This window comes from Procambarus clarkii, chromosome 14 (assembly GCF_040958095.1).
Source record: "Procambarus clarkii isolate CNS0578487 chromosome 14, FALCON_Pclarkii_2.0, whole genome shotgun sequence".
NCBI lineage: Eukaryota > Metazoa > Arthropoda > Malacostraca > Decapoda > Cambaridae > Procambarus > Procambarus clarkii.
In genome coordinates this window covers 7,731,797-7,753,495 of record NC_091163.1, presented here as the reverse complement: position 1 = coordinate 7,753,495, position 21,699 = coordinate 7,731,797, and the positions used below count along the sequence as shown (strand labels likewise).

Sequence of the window (21,699 nt, the reverse complement as noted above, 5' to 3'; positions counted from 1 at the left end):
AAGCATTTCAAGCAAATCTTAAAATAATTTGGAAACATATAATAACAGTATGAAGGGGAAATTAATATTAAATACTCTCTTAATACTAAAAGAGAAGTAAGCTAACAAAAAATTTTAAAGTTGAAGAAAACCGACAGATGAATTCAATGAAAAAGGTACAGTAATACTTGATGACAGGCGACTGTCGGTAGTTCTAGCAGCAGTACAGTACAGTAGTTTATTTATGTCTTTATTTATTTATTTATATTTATAAAGAGTTGTTACATCCTTGTAAAGCCACTAAAAGGCATAGCATTTTGGGCAAGTCCTTTAATCCTAATTTTTCCCAGGAATACGACCTGCCAAATCATTTGACAACCAGGTACCCATTCACTGCTGGGTGAACAGAGACTACAGTTAAGGACTGGTGCCCAGTAAATCCTCCCCGGCCAGGATACACACCCAGGCCAAAGCGTTCACAAAGCGCTTGGCGAGTGCATTACCACTGTGCCACGGGGACTGCAGTGGTTGCATTAATAACACGACAGATATACTAAAGAGTAATTTAGAGAAGCAACTGGAACATAACATAAATTTAAATTATATTTTATTACTCATTTTTTTTTACATGAAATTAAAGTATGCAATTCAGTATAGCAGACACTTTAAATATGTGAATCAGTTTTGTATTTTAGAAAAGTATTTCTTAAAATGATATTGAACATTGTGCTATACTATATTTTAGTATTTTTTCAGGTGAAACTAATGTAACCCTAATGCTGATATCTATGGAGGAGGTCCCAACTAATGTGACGGGTTGGATCAGTTGGGGGGATGGGGAAGCTGTTGAGGAAGTAAATCTTGTGGGTGAGACGCCAGCAGGAGCTAGAGGCCCCGTGTCACGGGTCCTGAAGCACACCTACTTGGAGCCTGATCACTATGTGCTCAGTTGGTACATGAAGAACCCAGTGTCTCAAGTTAACCTGTCTCATTTGGTAAGAAATGTGATTGCTGTTAATTGCCGTTTCAGTTTTATATTATATTTTCAATAAAATTTTGCTAAATTCTTTTAACATTTTAGTTGATGTCGATTGTGAAACAAAATTTATTAAAGAAAGGTTTAAAATACTCGTACAGTACTGTATTTACATCTAGGCAACTGTTTCTTCCCCAAGGTAAGATTCTGCTATGTCAATGACAGGATTAATAAACGGTTGGGCATGGCCATGTAAGGTGTCATGGAGGCACTGGAGGAAAGCTTAATCCATCCCAGAATAACTGTCGGAGTACTTCCATAAAGTCTCAAAAGCCATACTGAGGCTACACAACTGTTGCTGGTCCATTTTTTATCTAAGTGTTTGCAAATAGTGTTGGTCATCCTGGCACAGCACTTTGAGGATTGCCTTAACTATGCATGGTGTATCTTGCCAATAGTTGATTTTCCTTGATGGGTATTTATTTTGTGTCATGCTCTTGCTGAGCACATTGTATTTTTCACTTTCCCTATGTAACATGACATGTCTGTCTGATCAATCATCCGGTCACTTGTGATGCCCACTAAGGATCAGGCAAGGCTTGACTGATGTCAAGCCCAATCCCATTATGATTTAAATTATAAAGTAATTTTCTTTTATAATTTCATGTAAAAAAATCTTTAAAATTAAAAAGATACATATAAAATATTTTGAGTGATCATTTTCAGGTGCCTGTGATACACCAGCTGGAGCTCAGTGAATTAGTCATAACTCTTGAGGCTGGGGATAACACCTTGACAAGACCTGAACACTTCTACTTTCTGGAGGACACAGTTAGCATCCGTCTGGGAAGCATCATTGGACAAGCAGATCGCTATATCCTCTCGGTCAGTGGCCAACAAGACCAGGTACAGACAACGCCCATCTTCAACCTAACGTTTGACAGAGTAAGTATAAAGGTTTAACAAGTAATAAATTCAAGTGCAGTAAGATTTGATTTTAACCAGGCTAGAAAGGTAGAACACTTGATGAGCTATTATAATAGTGTATTGTATAATGGTTGTTGTTGTCCTATTATTAATAATTGTTATTGATCATCACAGGAGAGTGACTATGAAGTTACTGTAGTTGCAGAGGGCATGGGAGGAACCTCAAATATAGTGTCTGGTTGGGTGAGGGTTCGTGCCAAACTACATGGTCTTGAGGTAGAGGTGTCCGATACAGAAATTCGAGCTGGTATGGAGGTTACCTTTAGGATACGAGCCCCACTATTTCTCGGTGCATGCCTGACTGTGGACCTTGGAGATGGCCACTTTGTGGGATGGAAACGAGCTGATAAATGTGAAGGTCAAAAGACTGGTCATGAAGAATGGGAGGAAGTACAACTATCAGAATTAATGACTCTAACTCATACATACTTATCACGAGGGATATACAACTCGACAGTTAAGCTGTTTTCCATTATGGGGGAATTACAAGAGACGATCAAATTGACTGTTCTTGAGAGCCTTCCATGTGACAAATTACACGTCTGGATCCAGAAGAATGGCACTTTAGAAGCCCCCTTCAACATGACACGTGCACAAAAGGTGTGGATCCGAAGCTTTGCTGAAATTAATTGCACTGTCCCGGAAATAGAGATGGATATTGGTACGTATTAATAGTATTGTTCATAATAAGTTTGACATCATACTCGTATGTCTTTATTCAACTTGTACATCATGTCTTGTTTAATAATTACCTTAATTGATTTTATAATTAATGGCAAATAATTTGCATTGTTTTAACTATAGTGCTGCGGGATGGTTACAGGGTGAAATTATATATATAAACACTAATTACTCTTTTGATATTTGCTTCTTAAACTTATACTTAAACTTATCATCTGCTTCCAGGCTGGAGGATAGTACATGTGAACGATAGTAAGGAAGTGGATCTCTTGTCTGTCGGCACAACCAAAAGTGTATTGTATCTACCAGTGCGGACCCTTCACTATGGCCTCTATCGTGCTATAGTGTCTTATAATATCTCTATGATAAGTAAGTTATTGTATATTTGTCGTTATGCTTTCTTTGATATCTTGATTTCTTTCTTTGATAAAAATGTGTAATCAGGCACCACTAGGTGTAGTCGAGCCATAGTCCTTAACACTTAAGAATTGTGCATTGTAGTGACCCAGGTTTGAGAGAATTGTGCACTCCAAGTGTTAAGGGAAAGTAAAAATGACTATTTCTGAAATTTCTTTTTGATAATTTGGTAAATGTTTAGATGCATATGAACATTAAAGCAATGCAAGCTGTATTCAAAACAAGGTATTGCATGTACTGTATCTATCAATTAGTGTAATATATTTGTTTATAAATGAGTAATGATGATTCATTAGTCATTACAGTGTGTATAATGAATGCATATTGGTAACAGCTTGGGAAATTTTGTCCTGTTAGAGCCAGAAGGTGTAGCTGTTTGGACAGTTCTATCCAGGGAGTCTGTGATTGAAGTAGGAAAAAGCATCCTGATGGTTGTAATGGTGAAAGGAGGCGCTCCCAGGGTTCGCCGAGGTACTCTGCAGACACTTAGCCTTGTACCTGGCCAGGTCTCGTATGACCCAGACTATCCTGAGATACCGGTTTGTATTACCCTAGAGTGCCTCGTATACCCTACTTAACACTTGCTCTTCACCTTCACTCTTGTCCTGTTACTCATTTCAGACAATATTTCCTTTAACTGCTATAGTGAGTCACAAGGATAGTTAAGAAAATTTCTGTTATGTAAACTGTAATCTGTTGTAAAGGTTTAGTACCTGTCTTGTATTAGTGTTTCTCTGGATGCTGCAACTTTATACAAAGAAATGACTTGCCAGACTTCCCTCTGAATGCATATAATCAATGGTAAAAGTTTAATGCATTTTTTAAATGGGCAAAATCTGTCAGTACTTGAACGAATCATATGTACATTTGTTTTTACAAGCGATCTCTGAATTGTTTCAAGTGAAGGTTAAACATGTATACAGTATTAATGAGCTTGGGTGGATATAAATAGGAGCTGTCTTGTAGACTTTCTGTAGGTCCCTTTAGTCTTATGTTCTAATATTCTTATAATATTCAAGGTTATTTGGTCAGGTTGTCAGATTTGTGGGACTACAACAGACTTGGGACACAATGGAAAATGAACACTCAAATGAGCCAGCTCCCACAAATAAATGTAAAGGTTATAGAGAAAATGCACAATGTATAGGGAACCATTACACATGTGAACTAATAGCTGAAAAACACAGCTAGATGAGCACAATTAGAAGAGCACTCGCATTTATATATTCATGTTGTATATTATTTTGTCTAAGGTTTGTGCTTGTGAATCAAACATTTTTCTTGTATAGCTGGTTAGTTATGTGTGGTCATGTCGTTTGGTGGATGAAGAGTTACCCGAGAGGAGTGTAATCTCGGATCCCCCGGCCAGCAGAGATTCGTATGATGGAAAGAAGGACCAGGGTGGATGCTGGGGCCAGGGACCCGCATGGATGACTACTACCGACCCCATGTTCAATATTGACGTCGATATTTTTCGAAATCCTCATAAGACGTACAGCCTTCAAATTATAGTGAGTCTTTGTATCATTGTGTGAAATTGGTCACCATTATAAGAATTGTTTTAATAATGAATATTGTAATTAATAAGTGTATAAAATTCTGTGGCAAATGTATACATTGTGTTCAATATACAATATGGTATACTTTTTGGTGTATTTAGTACAGTATTAATGAATCTTATTTTCCAGTTATAAATAAGGCATATCAAAAAGTAAAGTAAAATCAATAGACTTGTATAAATGCCTCATTATTATTAACTACACTCATTCAGTGAATTGTCAAATGAGGCCTTTGGCTTTACTCATTTAAACATTCTTCTCCCAAAGCAACTAATACATGATTGATAATAATTCTTCTGACTGTGACACTTTCCTTCATTTAATTTACAACATGTTTTTTGCTCGTCATCTCTGTATTCCTTCAAACACCCAATTGGCTTCATTCTTGACTCGCAGTCAGGTGTTCTGGATTAGATTCCTTGGTAGGACAGAAGTGAATGGGCATATTTTCTTTCACTTAATGGCTCTGTTTACCTAGCAGTAAATTGGCAGAGGTGATGTGATCACTATGTACAAAATAGTAGCAGGGATCATAACTACAGTGTCAGGAACAAGAGAACATGGGTTCAAACTAAAGAAACAGAGCTGCTGAAAACATCGGAAAGTTCACTTACACTTACAGTGGTAGACGGTTGGAACAAGTGAGAAGGTGGAGACCAAAACTGTCAATAGTTTCAAAGTGTCGTATGATAGAGAGCTGGGAGAATGGGACACCATGAGCATAGCTCTCATCCTATAGCTACACCTTGTTAATTACACGTACATTGTATGTGTAATTACACATACATATAGGCTTCCTGACAAAGAATCGTTGTTCTTCACTTTGCCTCGTAAATAGTGCCTACCCGTAGTTCTCCAGTGACCTGGTACTGTGTTAAAGAATGTACAGTACATTGTCGTCTTAGTCTTGGGTATTCGCTAACCATTACCCCATAGTCTTGCACAAATGGATTTATCACTACAGTATGTATACTTTAAGTTGATATACAGCACCATTATCTTTCCTCAAACGCGTGAATTTGTATATACAGTACATACTCGTAATATTTCTGTTGAAATCTGCAATTTATCTAGATCTTTTTCCGATGCAGCATAATCATTTGAATTTATTTTATGCCTTATTTTTGTCATCTTCAAATTTGATGATATTACTGTTAACTCCAATAGCTACATTATTAAGAGAAATTAAAATTAATAACACCCAACACAAAACCTTTAGATACACTGCTAGTGACATTCCCTCACTCTGAGTCGACACTATCCATGCTAGCTCTGCTTCCTGTCATGCAACCAGCTTAGATCTTGCATTAGGAAGCATCCAAGTGGAAGCGCTCTCAAAAATATTAATAATTCGTAGAGTAGTAGTAATGATAATAGATAAGAAGCAATAATGACGATAATACAAATTATTTTTCTTTTACATTAAGAATACATAAAAGTCTGACGCTAGCACAATTGTTATCAGATGTGATTAGTTTGGTTAGAATTGGAAAGGTGATAAATTCAATCTTCATTTATCACGGCTGTATATCTATTATGAGGCATGTCTGGGGATATACCCTCATTTGGTCAAACCATATTGCTTTATTACTTTTTTTTATATCATTAATCCTAGGGTTAGATAAAGAGGCCAGCCACATGCTCAGGCTGTTAGTTTCATTTATTCGCAGGCACGTAGCCGTGACGGACGAGAGAATACAGCAGCACTGGAGGTGGAAGTTGTAGAGGGCAACCCGCCAACGCTTGCATCGGGCTGTGATCCTCCGTGGTTCTGCAGACAAATTACAGGTGCTCAGCTTGTCAACCCAGCCAAGCTCATTATTAAAAGTGGTTGTGAGTTGAAGGTGAGTAAATTTAAAATTTAAAGTAAGGGGGGGATAATAAATATATACGTGTTAAAAATGTGCTGCCCATAAAGTAATTTATTTGCACGTTTTAACTATTGTCATGACTAAGCCATTGACCTTGGAACAATATCTTAGCCAGGAGAAGAGCCTGTTGGTGAAGATGGCTGTGGAGAAGTTCCCCTGCAATACTCCTGGAAGATCTTTGGTGTCGAGTCTTCTGGTGGGGGCACAAAGTTACTCGATATTACTGGTGTGGCTATAGGTACGTGAGAACAGTTTGAAATAATCAATAATATTTATGAGAGGGGCCTGTCAGTAGCTAACCTTAGCCAGATGCTGGTCCAACAAAGCCTATGGGAGATACACCAGGTCTCTTAAACCTACCCCTTGCCCTCTGATGTGCCAGGACCACAATCTTTGCTCTGAGTGAAAGAGGTGCTTTGGGATCATGGATCATTCAAGAATTAAGAAAAAAAATAATCAGAAACATAATTGTAACAAATGTTTTCGGCTTGTAGAAAATTTGGTACCCAGAGGTGACGAGGCAGAGATCATTGCCATGGTGTAAACATCCTTCCTGTGATGTGCCTGACTACCACTAGATGGCAGCCCAGGTCACCCAAAGTCCCAGTTAATCTGTCTTCTCACTCACCTGGTCACAGCATAGGGGTGCATGGAACTTCTGAAGATGCCCAACCTCTGCTTAATACTTAAGCTAAATGGTATTTGCTATTCCTGGAACATTAGTTCCACCAAGTGTAATTTGCTTTCTAATTGTTTCCTTTCTTCTTTGTTTCTCAGACACAGTGTCTTAAATTTATATTTCACTCCAACTCTGGTTCTGGGTTTGGGTACTGAAGTGGCTGCAGAGCTGTAGTAGTCATCTGGGCTAGGGTTGCTGGAAGCCTCCATGACACTGCTCCATCTGGGAATTTGATAAATCCTTTGGAGCAAACTCTCTTCCACCATTTCCTTGTTTTCTTGTGATAATCCTGTGAATTTGCATTCTGGGATTCAGGCTTTTCTTGTTGACACCCTTGGTCTAAGGATATCTGGGGTCTTGAGGTCTTCGGTGGAATTGTTCCTCTTTCCCTCGTGTGTCTCGGAGACCATCTCGGCTCTGCAATTCTCCTCTGCTCTGCAATGTCATTGCCGATTTTTTAACAAGGGCGTGCTCATGACGACTCTATCCTGCTTCTTCCCTATCCCTAAGCAAAATGTACTGGAGTCGCTCTTTATCCTGGATGTGTCTGTTCTGAGAAGGCTCATCCCACATCCTAGATAACCACATTGTCTCAATTTTGCTAAGTAGTTTTGAGTTGCTCTTGACTTGTTTCTTTGGATATTAGAACTGTCTAGATGGGCATGTTCCTAACCACCACGAGTTCAGGAATTGGGTGGGATTCAGAGTGGCACCTCTAAAATCACTTCCAGTTGCTTGTTCTGTTGTGCTTCTTTTATGATTTGTTGCATTTCTTTCTCAATTTTGGGTTGATGTATGATCCCCAATGTATTGGCACATAATAGGAGCCTTATAGCTAGGTTTTGGCTGCCACTTGGCTAGGGTGGCTCTCAGAGACTTGGTGCATCTTCCTAAGGCTTGGATGGATTAGCTTTGGAGACACTGAGGGCCCTCAAGAAAAGGGTATTTAATTACATTCTGCTTGATTTTTTAATTTTTTTACAGTAATATATTTTGGAAATGGTTTCTGTGATCAAAATTTATTTGATCAAGAATTCCTTTTAGTTTGGAATTTATGAAAAGTGCATAATATTAACAAAAATTTAAGACAATTCTGACTAAAATTGGCAAGCAAAAAACATTTATTTTTATTGCAGAAATTGTTAAATACTGTGTAAGACTTTTTGCTTTACTGGAAAAAATAATTGTTCCTGTTAATATGGCTGAATATATTGTTGTTACCATTTATTGTCAACTTATTATTCATCTATTATTTTAAGCTATGCCGCTATGCTCGAAACTCGGCATATAATTGGAGGCTTCATAAAATATATACAAATACTGTTCCTACTTAGTAACCACTGTAAACTGATCCCTTTGTATATATTATAAATAAGGTATAATTAGATCCAGTCCTTTACAGTAAAATGGTTATTATGACTGCTTCTTGTGTGTGCAAGTGTTTGAGGGCAAACTTGACATTTTGTATACGAATTATCAAATTTAGTTGGTAGATTGAGTGATGCCCAATGAAGTTATTGAATGATATTGGTTATTGGTGGAAGAATGGCAGGGCCAGAGATCGTGGACAAGAACATTCACTTCTGCCAATGATGAGACAGTGCACTTTAGTAATATTTATAGTGTTAATGTTTATGAAATGTTTGTATTTATTGTCAGGAGAACATCATTATAAATTGGCTCTTCTGGATGAATTTTGGGAGAAATATGGCTCATTGTACAACCTATTTGATGTAGTAGTCACCGCTCACCGTGCAGAGGAAACGTCTGAAGGTTTGTAGAAATGTATATTTGATAAACTACTTTCATATGCCGGTAGTACAGTCAGGTTTGTTCTTGATGAACAATCAAGAATTCCGGGTTTGAATCCCAGGCGGGACAGAAATGGTAGGGCACATTTCCTTTCACCTAATGCCGCTGTTCACCTAGCAACACGCAGGTATTCAGGAGTTAGTCAGCTTGTTGTGGGGCTGCATCCTGGGCAGGGTCAGTAATTTGACCTTAGGGTGGGGGGGGGGAGACCTCGATAAAAGCCTAACATGTATGAATACACTCTGGCTTCCTGTCCCCCGACACAGTAAATTATATGACTTGTTGTTTGCTGTATACAGCCACTGATCTATTACACTCTGCAACAAACTTTTTGTTCCTGGGTAGGAAGTGTTATTTCCCAGTTGCTTATGCCTTAAAATTATAGAAAAGGGCTATTATTACCCACAAACTTTACTTTTGAAATTGATCTATTTCCAATAAGAAAATGTGAATTTGCATATTTTTGTTTTCATGGGCGTTCCTTGCTGTCCCAAAGGCAAAGATAGCAGGGGGGAAACTTGGCCAAACTGCCTTGGAGATGCATATAGAATGTCACCATTTCTAAGTGATGACCTCTCAACTGTACTAATCATAATTCAAAGGCATCCATCAAGGTCATAATGCTGTTGTAATCCTCTCTTGAGGTGCATCAAGTGAGCCAGGTAGATGAGAATGGGTACTTGTTCCTGTTATGGAGTTAATCCAAGTTTACTCAGCACTAACTGCATTGTTCCAGAAAATAGGTAAATTTCCAAATATTACTGTCTTAGCCAGAAAGACAAATGTTTGTGGGCAATAATGGCTATTTTTTATTCTTTTTTTAGGCATAAGCAATTAGAAGGTAACACTACCCAGGGGATACAAAATATTTATTAGTGTTACCTGTTTCGGAGATCCGTCACAGTTGAGACAAATAATGTGCGAGACAAATGGCCATTTGCAAACAACCTTATGAACCTTTGAAATGGGTCATGAGAGCATAGTGAAGTCTTGGTTGTCTAAATTGGACAAATTGGATTGCATTCATGGGAACTCTGCTCAGAAATTTTGCCATATATTTTCTTCAAAAGATGTAGAGTCCAATTATTTTCTGAATTACAGTATGTGTTGCTAAAAATGAAGATTAATTTAAAATAATTGTTTGTAGGACCAATTTTGTGTAAAATTTCACTCGCTTAAATATTTAAGGTTTAAATTTCCTTAGTATGCAGTGATTATCTAATTTTATATTCATATATGAAGTTCAATATAAATCTTACCAATATTTTCTTATCAAAATAACAAATATTACCATATTGCTTTCTTCTTTTACTGCGCAATCTGTCCAACTCAGGTCTTGCTCTCCAGCGTATTCAAATTAACAAAGCGCCAATAGGAGGGACTTGCCGTGCAAAGATACTGGAGTTGACAAATGAGGATGATGTACTGGAGGAGAGTGAGAGGGAGGTTGTCCCTACTTTGTCCGTCACTGCCGTCGTTGACACAGTCTTGTGTAACTGTAGTGACTGGCAGGACCCAGAAGGTTTTGAGATACCCAAATATTCCTTCTTTGGTAAGTTGGTTTGCATTTTTTTAGTGAATGTTTGTGTGTGTGGAGGCATGTACTGTACACGTGGTAAATGAATACAGTTAAAAATTAATCGGTTACAGTATTGAGATTTGGAAAACCTAAATGTTCCAAAAAAAGATTGTGGAAAATTTACTGCTTGTGAAATAAAAGGTTCATATGGTTGTTTCAGCACTGAACATGAAGTAAAATGACAAGGTGATATTGGTAATCTATGCAGGCAAGGAGTCACAATAACGTGGCTGAAAAATGTTGACCAAATAGCACACTAGAAAGTGAAGGGATGACGATGTTTCGGTCCATCCTGGACCATTCTCAAGTCGATTGTGAATGGTCCAGGATGGACTGAAACATTGTCGTCCCTTCACTTTCTAGTGTGTGGTTTGGTCAACATTATTTTGCATCTTTCATTCATGCAAGATAAAATGCTATTCATCTTCAAGGTAAGAAAATGATAGAATAATATACATTTTTCATACAAAATGATATATACAGTACATTAGAATATATATATATATATATATATTACAGTTTACTATTGTTTTTGTGGGGAGCTCCTTTGGCACCCTGAAGCTATCGGGCTAATATGCGATGTATTAGACTAGGGCATTAATCAATAGAGTTCAGCCTACCGGGGGAAGGGGGGGGAATGGAGTGTGACGTTTGCTTGTTTCCTTGGAAATTGAGGGAGTTCTACCTCTCTGTTCAGCTTTCAGTTGTAATTTTATTGCCATGTGGGGTCTGTTCTGTTATGCCTACCTTTCTTGGTGCCTAATCTTGGTCGATGGCAGATAAGGTTAACCCCCAACCACGAGGGTTAACCATTGCTCCCTGCACCTCTCCGAGAGGGCCATGTTCTGGCTAGTGGTCCCTGGTAGGCAGAACTCTATAGACTAATGCCCTGGTCTAATGATTCACATATTAGCCCAATAACTCCAGGGAGCTTCAGGGGCTCTCGCAGATAATGGTGTTTCATTATATTCAACGCTGGTTTTTTTTGTATTATGTTTCCTCCTGTTTACATAAAAAAAGTGTGCTGTAGATTAAACTTACTTAATTCTTTCAATAGCGCTGACAGACCAAGGCGAGAAGATGATACTGACATTTGGACTTAATAATGGTGGGCAAATGGTGCTGCCATATGCTAACTTGACATTATGGGCAGCAATCAGTGACAACATGGATGCCGAAACACATTTCCTTATTGCCAACATTGACCCACTTCTTCCTTCCAAGACAGCCTTTGAAGAGTACATGGCCAGGTAACCATATTAGTATTTGTTTAATTGGTTTTATTAATCCTTTTACATGTTGACTAGGAATGTTGCAGACATAATGCCCCTAGGAAATCGACATTAAAAAGTATTTGCGAGTCATCTGACCATTTGTGGAGTTCATGTACATCTCTTTGTAAGGTCTCAATATCACCTTCATTCCCCACTTTACAATAGATCTTAGTGTCATCTGCAAATTTGATGATAATGTTTGTAATATTCTCATCTGTCATTGATGTATATGACAAAAAAGGGTTGGCCCTAAAATGGACCCCTGTGGCACCCCCCACTTAGCACATTTCCCTAGTCAGATTCATTTCCATATAGCACGATCCTTTGTTTTCTATGCTTTAACCATTTTTTTTTATCCATTCCAGTATTGTAAGATGACTTACAATCATCTGACTAATATATATATACTTTTTTGGTGTTGCTAGAAATCTTCTGACAAAGGCTGTAGGTGCACGTGACCAGACCAAAGTGGACATGTTACTACGTGCAGAGAAATCTTTGAAAGGCATCACTCTTCCAGATGAAACAGATTATAATGGTAAGAAAATGAAAGGGTAGTCCTATATTTATTTTTGTTATCCATAAGAAATAGTGTGAAACATTTTACATTTAGTAAGTTCCTTCTCCTTTACCAGGTCTCTTGGTTGATGCAAACACATTCTTGAACTTTACTGAAATGCTTAGTCAGTATTCGCTGCATTCGCTAGGTTGATATCATCTGTCGAGAGCTGTACTTCTAGTTCCATCCCACAAAATGCCTCTGCTACACAAAATCCTCCATCTTAACAGAATTTACTCTTGTGAAAAAGATGTGTAATAGATACATATCTTGAGTTTTATATACTGCAATGATATTAGAATATGTTCTACTTTACCTTTAAGCAATGATCATCGTCTCGATGATCCTCGGTCCCAGTAGTACAGTCGGGTTAATTCTCAACGCACAACCGAGAATTCCGGGTTTGAATCCCGGGCGGGACAGAAATGGTTGGGCACATTTCCGTTCACCTAATGTCCTTGTTCACCTAGCAGTAAGTAGGTACTCGGAAGATAGTCAGCTTGTTGTTGGGTTGCATCCTTGACGGTGTTAGTAATTCATCCTTGGGGGGGACCTCGATATAAGCCTAACAGGTATGAATACACTCTGGCTTCCTGTCCCCTGATGCAATGAATCATTATTATGATCTAAACACATTAAAGGGATATGAATTTTGATTAATATAAATTGTATAAGTTTATTAATTCAACATTTATAAAGTAAATCTTATACAGTATAAATACCTTGAAATTCAATATTTGGTAAATCTAACGGTATTCATTTAACTGTGGTAAGTATAACGAGGGTAACTGTAAGCTTAGGTAATTTTACACCAAGAGGATGAATGTAAAAGATGTAAATGTAAAATGTGAATGAATGTAAAACAGAGTGTGTGTAATGGGAGAAATATTTAGATACAGTATACAATATTTGCCTCGCACTTCCTTATTTTGTTGTGCCTGTGCTCTCTATTTTGATTTTTCTTCCAAATTTGCATCAATCTCTGATCCCCAAGGTCACTTTCTCATAGTGAACCAGACTCTGATTTTGGCTTCCAGTAGGCGATGGATAGGTCTTGGAGACCTGGCATGATATTGAAATTGCTTAGTTAAGAGTTGCTGGTACCAGAACTAAGCTTAGAAAGCTACGAGGGGCCTTCAGAAACACACGTTTCATTACCTTCAACACTTGGTTTTCAGAAAAAACTAAAGGTTCTGAAGAAGATGGAGACATAACCCTTGAAAAAAATAAGAATATGCTAGGAGCTGCTGATAAGTTTTCAGCAACATCCATGGATGAAGTTATCCAGGTACAGTATATCCAGTATCATTGTTAATTTACAGTATTTATATGATTACAAATACATTGGTGCACTTGTACACAATGCTAATACTTAAGGTACTAGTTTATTTGTAGGAGAAAGGTAGCCTATAAAGTATAATAGCCTGAATTATAATACTTGAGCATCATACAAATTTTAATTAATAATTTTGCTCTTCTTTCGGTACTAGGTAAATAATATCCTCCGAGCAGTAGCCTATCCGTTGCCAAAGGAGAACCAGGCATCAGCGGTAGAGATGCTAGTGACCCTGTCAATGTCGGCTGACAAAGAAGCTCCGCTCTCCCAGCAGAAGGACTTTGTTGCTGGAGCTCTGGCTACTACAGCCAACCTGATGAAGGTAATGAAGAGCTAATACATTTATTAGTTGGAGTATTTTATAATCTACTTATTCTTTTATTTATTTCCTTGAATTATCTATGCTTAGAATGCTTAAAGACAAGCCTGGAATTCCTAGGAACATGAACTGTATAACCCTAAATAAAATCTGAAATGTATTTCTAGTTACGTATATACACTGGGTTAATGTCGAGAAAAACGCCCGACTTCAATACTCGCACAAGAAATATTCTTAATATAGATGGAGTCCCTTGCACAGTTAAATATTCTTTGCATCCTTTAAAATCTTGTTTAAACAGAATGTTGCTCTTCCCTCGTGGAGACTGGTCAATAAGTATGAAGGGACAAATGGTAGAGAACCCAGTGTTTTGGGGTTTGCCACCTGGCGGCAGTTGGGGGTAGCAGACACATGGGAAAAACTGGTAGCTAATGTTACTTGATGGGTGCTGTTATACAAAGCATTGCTTGGAAGCTATTGAAGTATTCAAGATTAAACTTTCTGTAGTCACTTAGGGCTGGATTGAGACCTTCTCCAATGATTTCGAACACCAGTGCATCCTGACACCTTTAATAAGATCCCTTTTGTGGCAGTGCAGAATAGGGCCCTGTCATGATCCTGTCCTATGGAATCAGATCGGATTTTGCCTTACGGAACATCACGGTCAAATAGCAAAGTAACCCAATAAATTTAGTATAAATTTCAAGTCAATTTGATAAACACGCTTTTTCCTTTATGAAATCCATTTAGAATGGTCCATGACGGACCGAAATATCGTTGTCGCTTCACTTTCTAGTGTGTGGTTTGGTCAACATATTTCAGCCACGTTATTCTGACTCCTCATCTGCAAATCCATTTAGGTTTAATCTTCCTTTAATAATTGCTTTTGTGTTCTACATATTCTTGTTTTATACACTGTACAGTATATTAAATGGAAAAGAATGTAAAATCTAAGATTTGATATCTTTTAGGGTATTAATAAAAGTATGAAGTCAAATGTTTCTGAAGCGACCAATGAAGTTGGCCGGGAAATGTCAGGGATAACTAGAGCAAGAAGGAAAAGAATGGCTGTCAACGAGTCTCTAAGCTTGGAAGAGGAAGACAATCCTCCGTATGAACCCTCGGAAGATGATCGTGATGCTAATGACAAGGTTAGACCATTGTTCTTTTGATGTTATATCCTTGTACTTATTTATTCTTAAATACCTGCAAGACTTTATAGTGGATTGTATAGCAGTGGTGATGTTAAGTTCTTGCAAAGCCACTATCTCATTCAGCATTGTGAAGTTATTTGTTTTAATTTTTTTTCTAATTGTTATTTGATAGAAATTTAGAGTTCTTTTCAGTGTCAAAACAATTTTTCACAAATAACGAAAGCAATTTTTACAATTACATTTTGTTCTATAAACTAGTGTCAGGAAATTAAGCAAACGGTACTTAATTAAGAAAGTACAGTATGACAAAGTTGTTTTGCATACTTATTTGTTAGACAATTTTTGCACAGCACACAGATGAAAAGTGATGTATTATAAAGAACTTGCGTTTGCTTTACTTGTCACTGTTAAGGAAATGCAATATAATGGTTTAGCCGAGGCTCTCGTCAAAAATTGCTTACTGAAAGCATTTGTAGGAGTTTCCTTAACTTTGGTACGTTCATCACTTTATATTTTAGAAATTGTACCTGTTTGTCTGCCTGGTGCTCTGCATGTGCATTCTTCAGAATATCATATTTACCTGAATTTGCCCAAGGACCAACATCTCTCAATTAGGACATGAAACAAGCAACTCGTCAATGGTTCTCCAATATTATATCTGCCATATTTATTATGTCATGAGTTTTGTAGCAGTCTACTTCCTTGGCTTACAATTGAGGCTCTCGGGTTTGATCTCTTGGTGGGGCAGAGATAGTTGGGCACATTTCCTTTTACCTGATGCCACAGTTCACCCAGCAGTAAATAGATACTCAGGAGTTGGGCAGCTGTTATGGGTTGCATCCTGATAGAGGTCATCAGTAGTTGTTGGTTTAGGGGGACCTTGATAAACCTAACGGGCTTCCTGTCCCCAACTATGAGGAACTATTTTGTTCTAGAAAATGACTTCTTAAATGTTATTACATGTATCAGGTGGAGAAAATGTTGGAGATAGTTGGGTCATCCCAGGGAGCACTGCTTCAGGCATCTGTTGTAGGGGAGGAGCCGGCCAAGATTGATGCAGGGGATCAAGTCAACATGGCTGTTGGTATGTGCTCTATTTCCTCCTATCGCATCATGAATAATGACTTATTGTGCTTATAATCTTTGCGTGTAGTTTTTGTAAAAGGTTTGATAATTTGTTTCCAATTTGTAGGATTCTTTGATGCTGCGGAGCTAGGAGGAAAAGTTGTAGAGGTTGGTGGAGCTGTGTATGTGTTCCCTAACTACTGTGCCATCACTAGGCAGGAACCTACTTGTCTCACTAACAAATCCATTACAATAGGTGTCCAAGTAAGTGCAGAATCATATTTTTGCTAGTGCATGTACAGAATGACCACATCCACTGAAAGTTGGATGTGGGGTAATTATAATGTGTGTGCAGTATACAGAATGAAAGCAGATAATGTTTTAATTATCTAACTAGATAAAGGTTACTTTGCTAAATAATTAACGAAAAATAGTTAAAGATTAATATTTTTATTGACTCAAGTTTTCTAATTTGGATGCTTTCCAAGTTATGTACCCATATGATCTGCCCAGACTAAAAGATGCACCAGAAACAGTGTATACACCAAAACACACTACAAAATAGAGCCTGGAATGTTTTGTAGCCATGGGGACCATATGGGTACACGACTTGGGAAGCAACTGAAGAACATCTCGCAAAGTGGTATACAGCACAGTAATCTCAACACTTAATTCTTTACTGAATGACATAGCAGTTGATCTATAATAGAGAGATTGGAAAGATCTTTTGTGAATTTTCTGTAGCTATCCTGGGCTCTCCTCCATGTCTATAGCACCAGAGTGATCAAACAGGGCACCAACTTTCTTGTTCTTGTCCAATGTGACCTCCAGTAGTGTGGCTATGAGGGAGCATAAGAGTAATTTGCTTAGAAAATGAGATTTTTCATATTTACTCAAATCCATTACTTTTCCTTTTCTATACTTTACTTTCCTATAGATGGCAAAATGGAAAGGTCAGGTTCATGGGTATGGAGGAGGTCGGGACCAGCTTAGTGACGACTCTGCTACAGTACAATTGTCGCTGGTGGATGCTACATCAACACCTATCCCAGTAAACAACTCTCTTGAAGATTTCATTATGTATATTCCAAGGTCACAAGAAACTGTTTCAGAACCAACACTTATAGGTATTGTACTTCACTTGAATATGTTTTACATAATTTTGCTCTTACAGTATTGTAAAGCCAGCTGATTCGTGCATTGTGTGAAAATTGTCAAAATCAGATGAAAACTAATGAATGCTACCCAGAAAAAACAATTTTGACATTTGAATTTTCCTGCTAAAGATGTAGGGTCAGAAATTCTCAACATTATCTGTTTTATTTATATAACTTTGTAAATACTTTCCAATGGCTTGTATTTAATCTGTTTTATTTCATAGCAAGAAACCATTTTTTCCACAGAACCACGGGTGTCCTCCAAAATGGGTCTGAGCATCCACAACATAATTGTCCCAGCTCCTCGGGTGGCTGTGACTCTGTTGGTTCGACCAGAAAATGATTCTGATGGCGATGACTGGGTTCTTGCATGGTCCTCCTCGACTCTCAACAGTTCCCTGGAATATGCAGATAATCTAGTCTCCTTCAGCGATCTGACGTATCATCCTGGTACGGGTATTTTTAGTCTGTTGTTTCCAAGTTACTGACAGTTGTGGTTATACTATAATTATTTCACTGGTATGTTAATGGTGACTTAAAGTTGTAGATTTGAACTGTAATTGGTAATTCTAAGGAGAGCCTCCCTCAGTTGCTCACTTTAATCAGAGACAAAATTCACCCAGGACACTGCTCATACACCAGGTCCTAAGATACATGGAATCCCATCATGACTAGTAACATTTCAAATGTTCATCATGTAGCCCCATGTAGAGGAGCTGTGAAGAGCAGAGCTCAGTCTCGGCATCAAGGAATACCACTCGCTATGTCACCAAAGAACAGATTAGTATTCCCAACCCCTTCTCCAGTCAGTAATTGCCAATGCAAGGATGACTAATTAAAGCTCTGCAAACTACCTACAGAACAAAAACAGGAATGATTGAGGGTCACAGGAATAACACTGCAAACCAGATGTGACAGGACTGATCTCGCTGAACCTCTTAAAATACTGAACAATTTGGAGGATATTGATCCGGAAAACTTCTTTAAAAAGTTGGATGTAACACAAACAACACCTGCCGGTGTTGTTCAGCAGGCCGGGGTGAGGGGTGGGTCCTCTCCATTTGCTTCCAGTTCAAAGATGTTTGAGAGTTTCATAGTGTGTGGGTGGAGATACAGTACTTCAGGTTTGTTTGGGACATCTCTGAGGACTGCCCCTTCCACTTCAGTGACAGAGGTACTTGAGCCCCTCCTTCCCACTGAGAATCCACTGCCTTCTGTTTTTCAGGAGGGATTTTCAGCTAAAATTCCTTCTCTGTATAAATCTCTTTTTCTCTATATCTGGTGTATATCTTGGCTCTGCCCCAGTGTCCCGTTACAGGGGTGTCCGGGGCTTGGGCCATACCCCCCGCGTTCAGTAACTAGGCGACTTTTCACCCTGCTTGGTCATTGGTTTCCATTGAAGGAGAGGTTTTCAGTTAACAGGTAAATTTATCTCATGCAAAGTAAAATATTATATAAATAAATTTTTTGTAAATTAAAATAAAATATTGCATTTCATAAATTGATAAATGACATAAATTGATCATTGACATTCCTCTAATCTTCAGATAGTGGGTTCTATGAGCTGTTTCTAGACTCTGAAACCATCAGTAATGTGACTGGGATGTATTCTGTTGGTATTGGACGCTATAATATGACAATTCCACAGGTAAGATTGGGTAGAAAAATTATAATTTTAGTGTAAAATCCATGTGACATGGTTATGCATTTATAGTTTGTGATTTTGTGAAAACTATTTTCATTATTCTCATTCAATAATATACAGGTAATCTTTATGAATATGTGCGGTAATATGATACAATAGCTTACCAAACTAAATTATTATAGAGGTTTTGCTACGAACACATTTTCTTTAGAGTAAATATACACTTAATGGTTGTTTTAGTAGGCAGCTTGCAGTCCATAAATTTACAACAAACACAGCATAGTATTACATAGTAACAAATTTATGTTGTTCACATGTTATATCACTTAAATAATTGATTTTGTCAGGGGACAGGCAGCCAGTGTATATATACATGTTAACTTGTATTGAGGTACTGTACCACCCCTCCTTTCTCCTCCCCTCCTCTCCCCCCTCCTCCCCCTTCCTCACAAGGTCGCACTACTGAACTTTCCCAGGGGTGGTCGCACTACTGAACTTTCCCAGGGGTGCAGTTCCCAACAAGTTGACTAACTCCCAGGTACTTGTTTACTGCTAGGTGAACAGATGCAGTAGGTGATAGGAAACGCGCCCAACTGTTTCTGTCCTGCTTGGGATTCTAATCCGTAATTCCCAATTGTGAGTCGAGAACAAACCCGCCTATACTGTCATGCAGACAAGGCATGACAGGGTGGATCTAATAGAAACCTTAAAATACTAAACAATTTGGACGATGTTTATCCGGATACTTTCATCAAAAGGTCAGGTGTAACACGAACAAGAAGCAAGGGGTTAAAGCTCAACAAGCCACAATGTAGGACAGAAAACAGGAGATGCTTTTTCACCCATAGGGTTGTAAATCTGTGGAACTGCCTTCCCGCTGAAGCCGTAAATGCCAAAACTCTGCTGGGTTTTAAAATACAGATAGAAAAGATCATCCGGGCAAATGGGGGGGGGGGGACCTTTGACAAACCGCTAGCTTCCTGTGCTCGTCAAGGCCACTAATATTAGTGGCCCTCGGGTAAATTCGGGTAAATACTACTGGACGTTAAGCATCAAAGCATCGGTAACATTTGTGATATATATATATATATTGTATAACTATAACTAAAAACAGCATGCATATGTGCATGATCGTACTGCCAGCCAGTGATCATAATATAAAGTTTCCACTCAAATATGATAATCAAAATATGTAGTGTATAAATGATATGAAAACTGGTCAGTTTCCTTAGTGCCAAATGCTTTATTTACCAAAATTTTCTTTTCATTTATGTCAATGCTGGTGCATACTATAAGACTGAGTTTGATTTGGTTATATTAATTTGGAAAAACAATTGAAAAATCATGTAGTAAAGGTGCCTGTTTCTTTCTTTCATGGTTTCTTTCACCTTTTAATTTGATGATGGAAGGAAATGTGAATTTCAGTATTAGCATAACAAAACAATAAACCTATGAAATGGTGTTACAGTAATCACATTAGATACTTTAGAAATTTTAGTTTTTGCTGATGGCATTGATTACCTACAACTGGTATACAGATATTTGTTTGCTATTACTGTTATGTACTTGCATTTACAAAGTACAATACTGTACTTGCAGCCCCAAGAGCACCCGTGCTTTGAGGATCCACCAAACAACACTGTCCTGTTGAGCTATGACACCAGTTTCAATTCTACCTATTTCTTCAGCACATTCACATCCTCTTGCCTCTTCTTCAATAAAGAACTTCTGACATGGAGCAGTGATGGATGTAAGGTAGGTTATAATGGACAAGCTTGCCAAGCCCCTGGTTGAATTACTGAATGTAATATTTGCGTGTATGCTTCATTGGCTTCCCAGTCTATTGAGTTCAAGTTGAAGTTACAAAGTACTAACAATTATAATTTATCTTTATCTGCTCTTACTATAGTCTCTCTCTCATGATTATTATGAAATCCTCTTATTTATCATCCAGCGCCTCCTTTGTCCATGTGTTGCTTGCTGGAGGACTGTGCGTATGTAATTACCTAAGTGTAGTTACAGGTAGAGAGCTACGCTCGTGGTGTCCCGTCTTCCCACCACTCTGTCATATAACGCTTTGAAACTACAGTACTAACAGTTTTGGCCAACACCACCTTCTCACTTAACTTGTTCCAACAATCTTCTGCTCTGTTTGCTAAAGTGAATTTTCTTATTTTTCTTCGGTAGTGTTTAATTAGCTTAAATCTATGACCTCTTGTTCTTGAAGTTCCAGGTCTAGAATCCTTCCCTATAAATTTTTTTTATTCCCATTACTAATTTGTACATGATGATCATATTGCCTCTTTTTTCTTCTATCTTCTAGTTTTAGCATATTTAATGCCTACAACCTCTCTCATAGCTTTTGCATTTCATGTAAGGGCACGAGATTGGAAGCCATACTCTAGAGTACAACTAACAAAACCCATTCTTACTTTCTTATAAATAATGGGAGGGATATATACATACTGTATATACCCAACAAAACACTTTAAACCGACATCACTAAATCTTATTTTACAGGGGACAAGAAATACACCTTGGGGTACAATTCCACAACTGGGTTTTATTGAGCAACACAGCATTATTTTACATTGAATAAGTATGGGGTGCACTGTTATGTTACAGGATTATTGAGATAAAGAGGGATACT

The 21,699-nt window shown here is 37.9% G+C and overlaps 1 protein-coding gene across 2 annotated transcripts in view; it reads left to right on the top strand.

Moving 5' to 3' along the window:
- The window catches only part of LOC123770009 (polycystin-1), a 51,501-nt gene that overhangs the window by 13,957 nt on the left and 15,845 nt on the right, over positions 1-21,699 (top strand). For both annotated transcript variants that reach the window (XM_045761565.2, XM_069324324.1), the window contains 21 exons: positions 736-974; positions 1,682-1,900; positions 2,057-2,603; positions 2,849-2,992; positions 3,398-3,579; positions 4,330-4,551; positions 6,270-6,443; positions 6,582-6,708; positions 8,809-8,922; positions 10,295-10,513; positions 11,598-11,790; positions 12,240-12,352; positions 13,552-13,661; positions 13,864-14,031; positions 15,000-15,179; positions 16,152-16,266; positions 16,375-16,511; positions 17,185-17,374; positions 17,651-17,854; positions 18,952-19,052; positions 20,649-20,804. In XM_045761565.2, the coding sequence (XP_045617521.2) occupies positions 736-974; positions 1,682-1,900; positions 2,057-2,603; positions 2,849-2,992; positions 3,398-3,579; positions 4,330-4,551; positions 6,270-6,443; positions 6,582-6,708; positions 8,809-8,922; positions 10,295-10,513; positions 11,598-11,790; positions 12,240-12,352; positions 13,552-13,661; positions 13,864-14,031; positions 15,000-15,179; positions 16,152-16,266; positions 16,375-16,511; positions 17,185-17,374; positions 17,651-17,854; positions 18,952-19,052; positions 20,649-20,804 (3,854 nt within the window). The remainder of the gene's footprint in view (positions 1-735; positions 975-1,681; positions 1,901-2,056; positions 2,604-2,848; positions 2,993-3,397; positions 3,580-4,329; positions 4,552-6,269; positions 6,444-6,581; positions 6,709-8,808; positions 8,923-10,294; positions 10,514-11,597; positions 11,791-12,239; positions 12,353-13,551; positions 13,662-13,863; positions 14,032-14,999; positions 15,180-16,151; positions 16,267-16,374; positions 16,512-17,184; positions 17,375-17,650; positions 17,855-18,951; positions 19,053-20,648; positions 20,805-21,699) is intronic.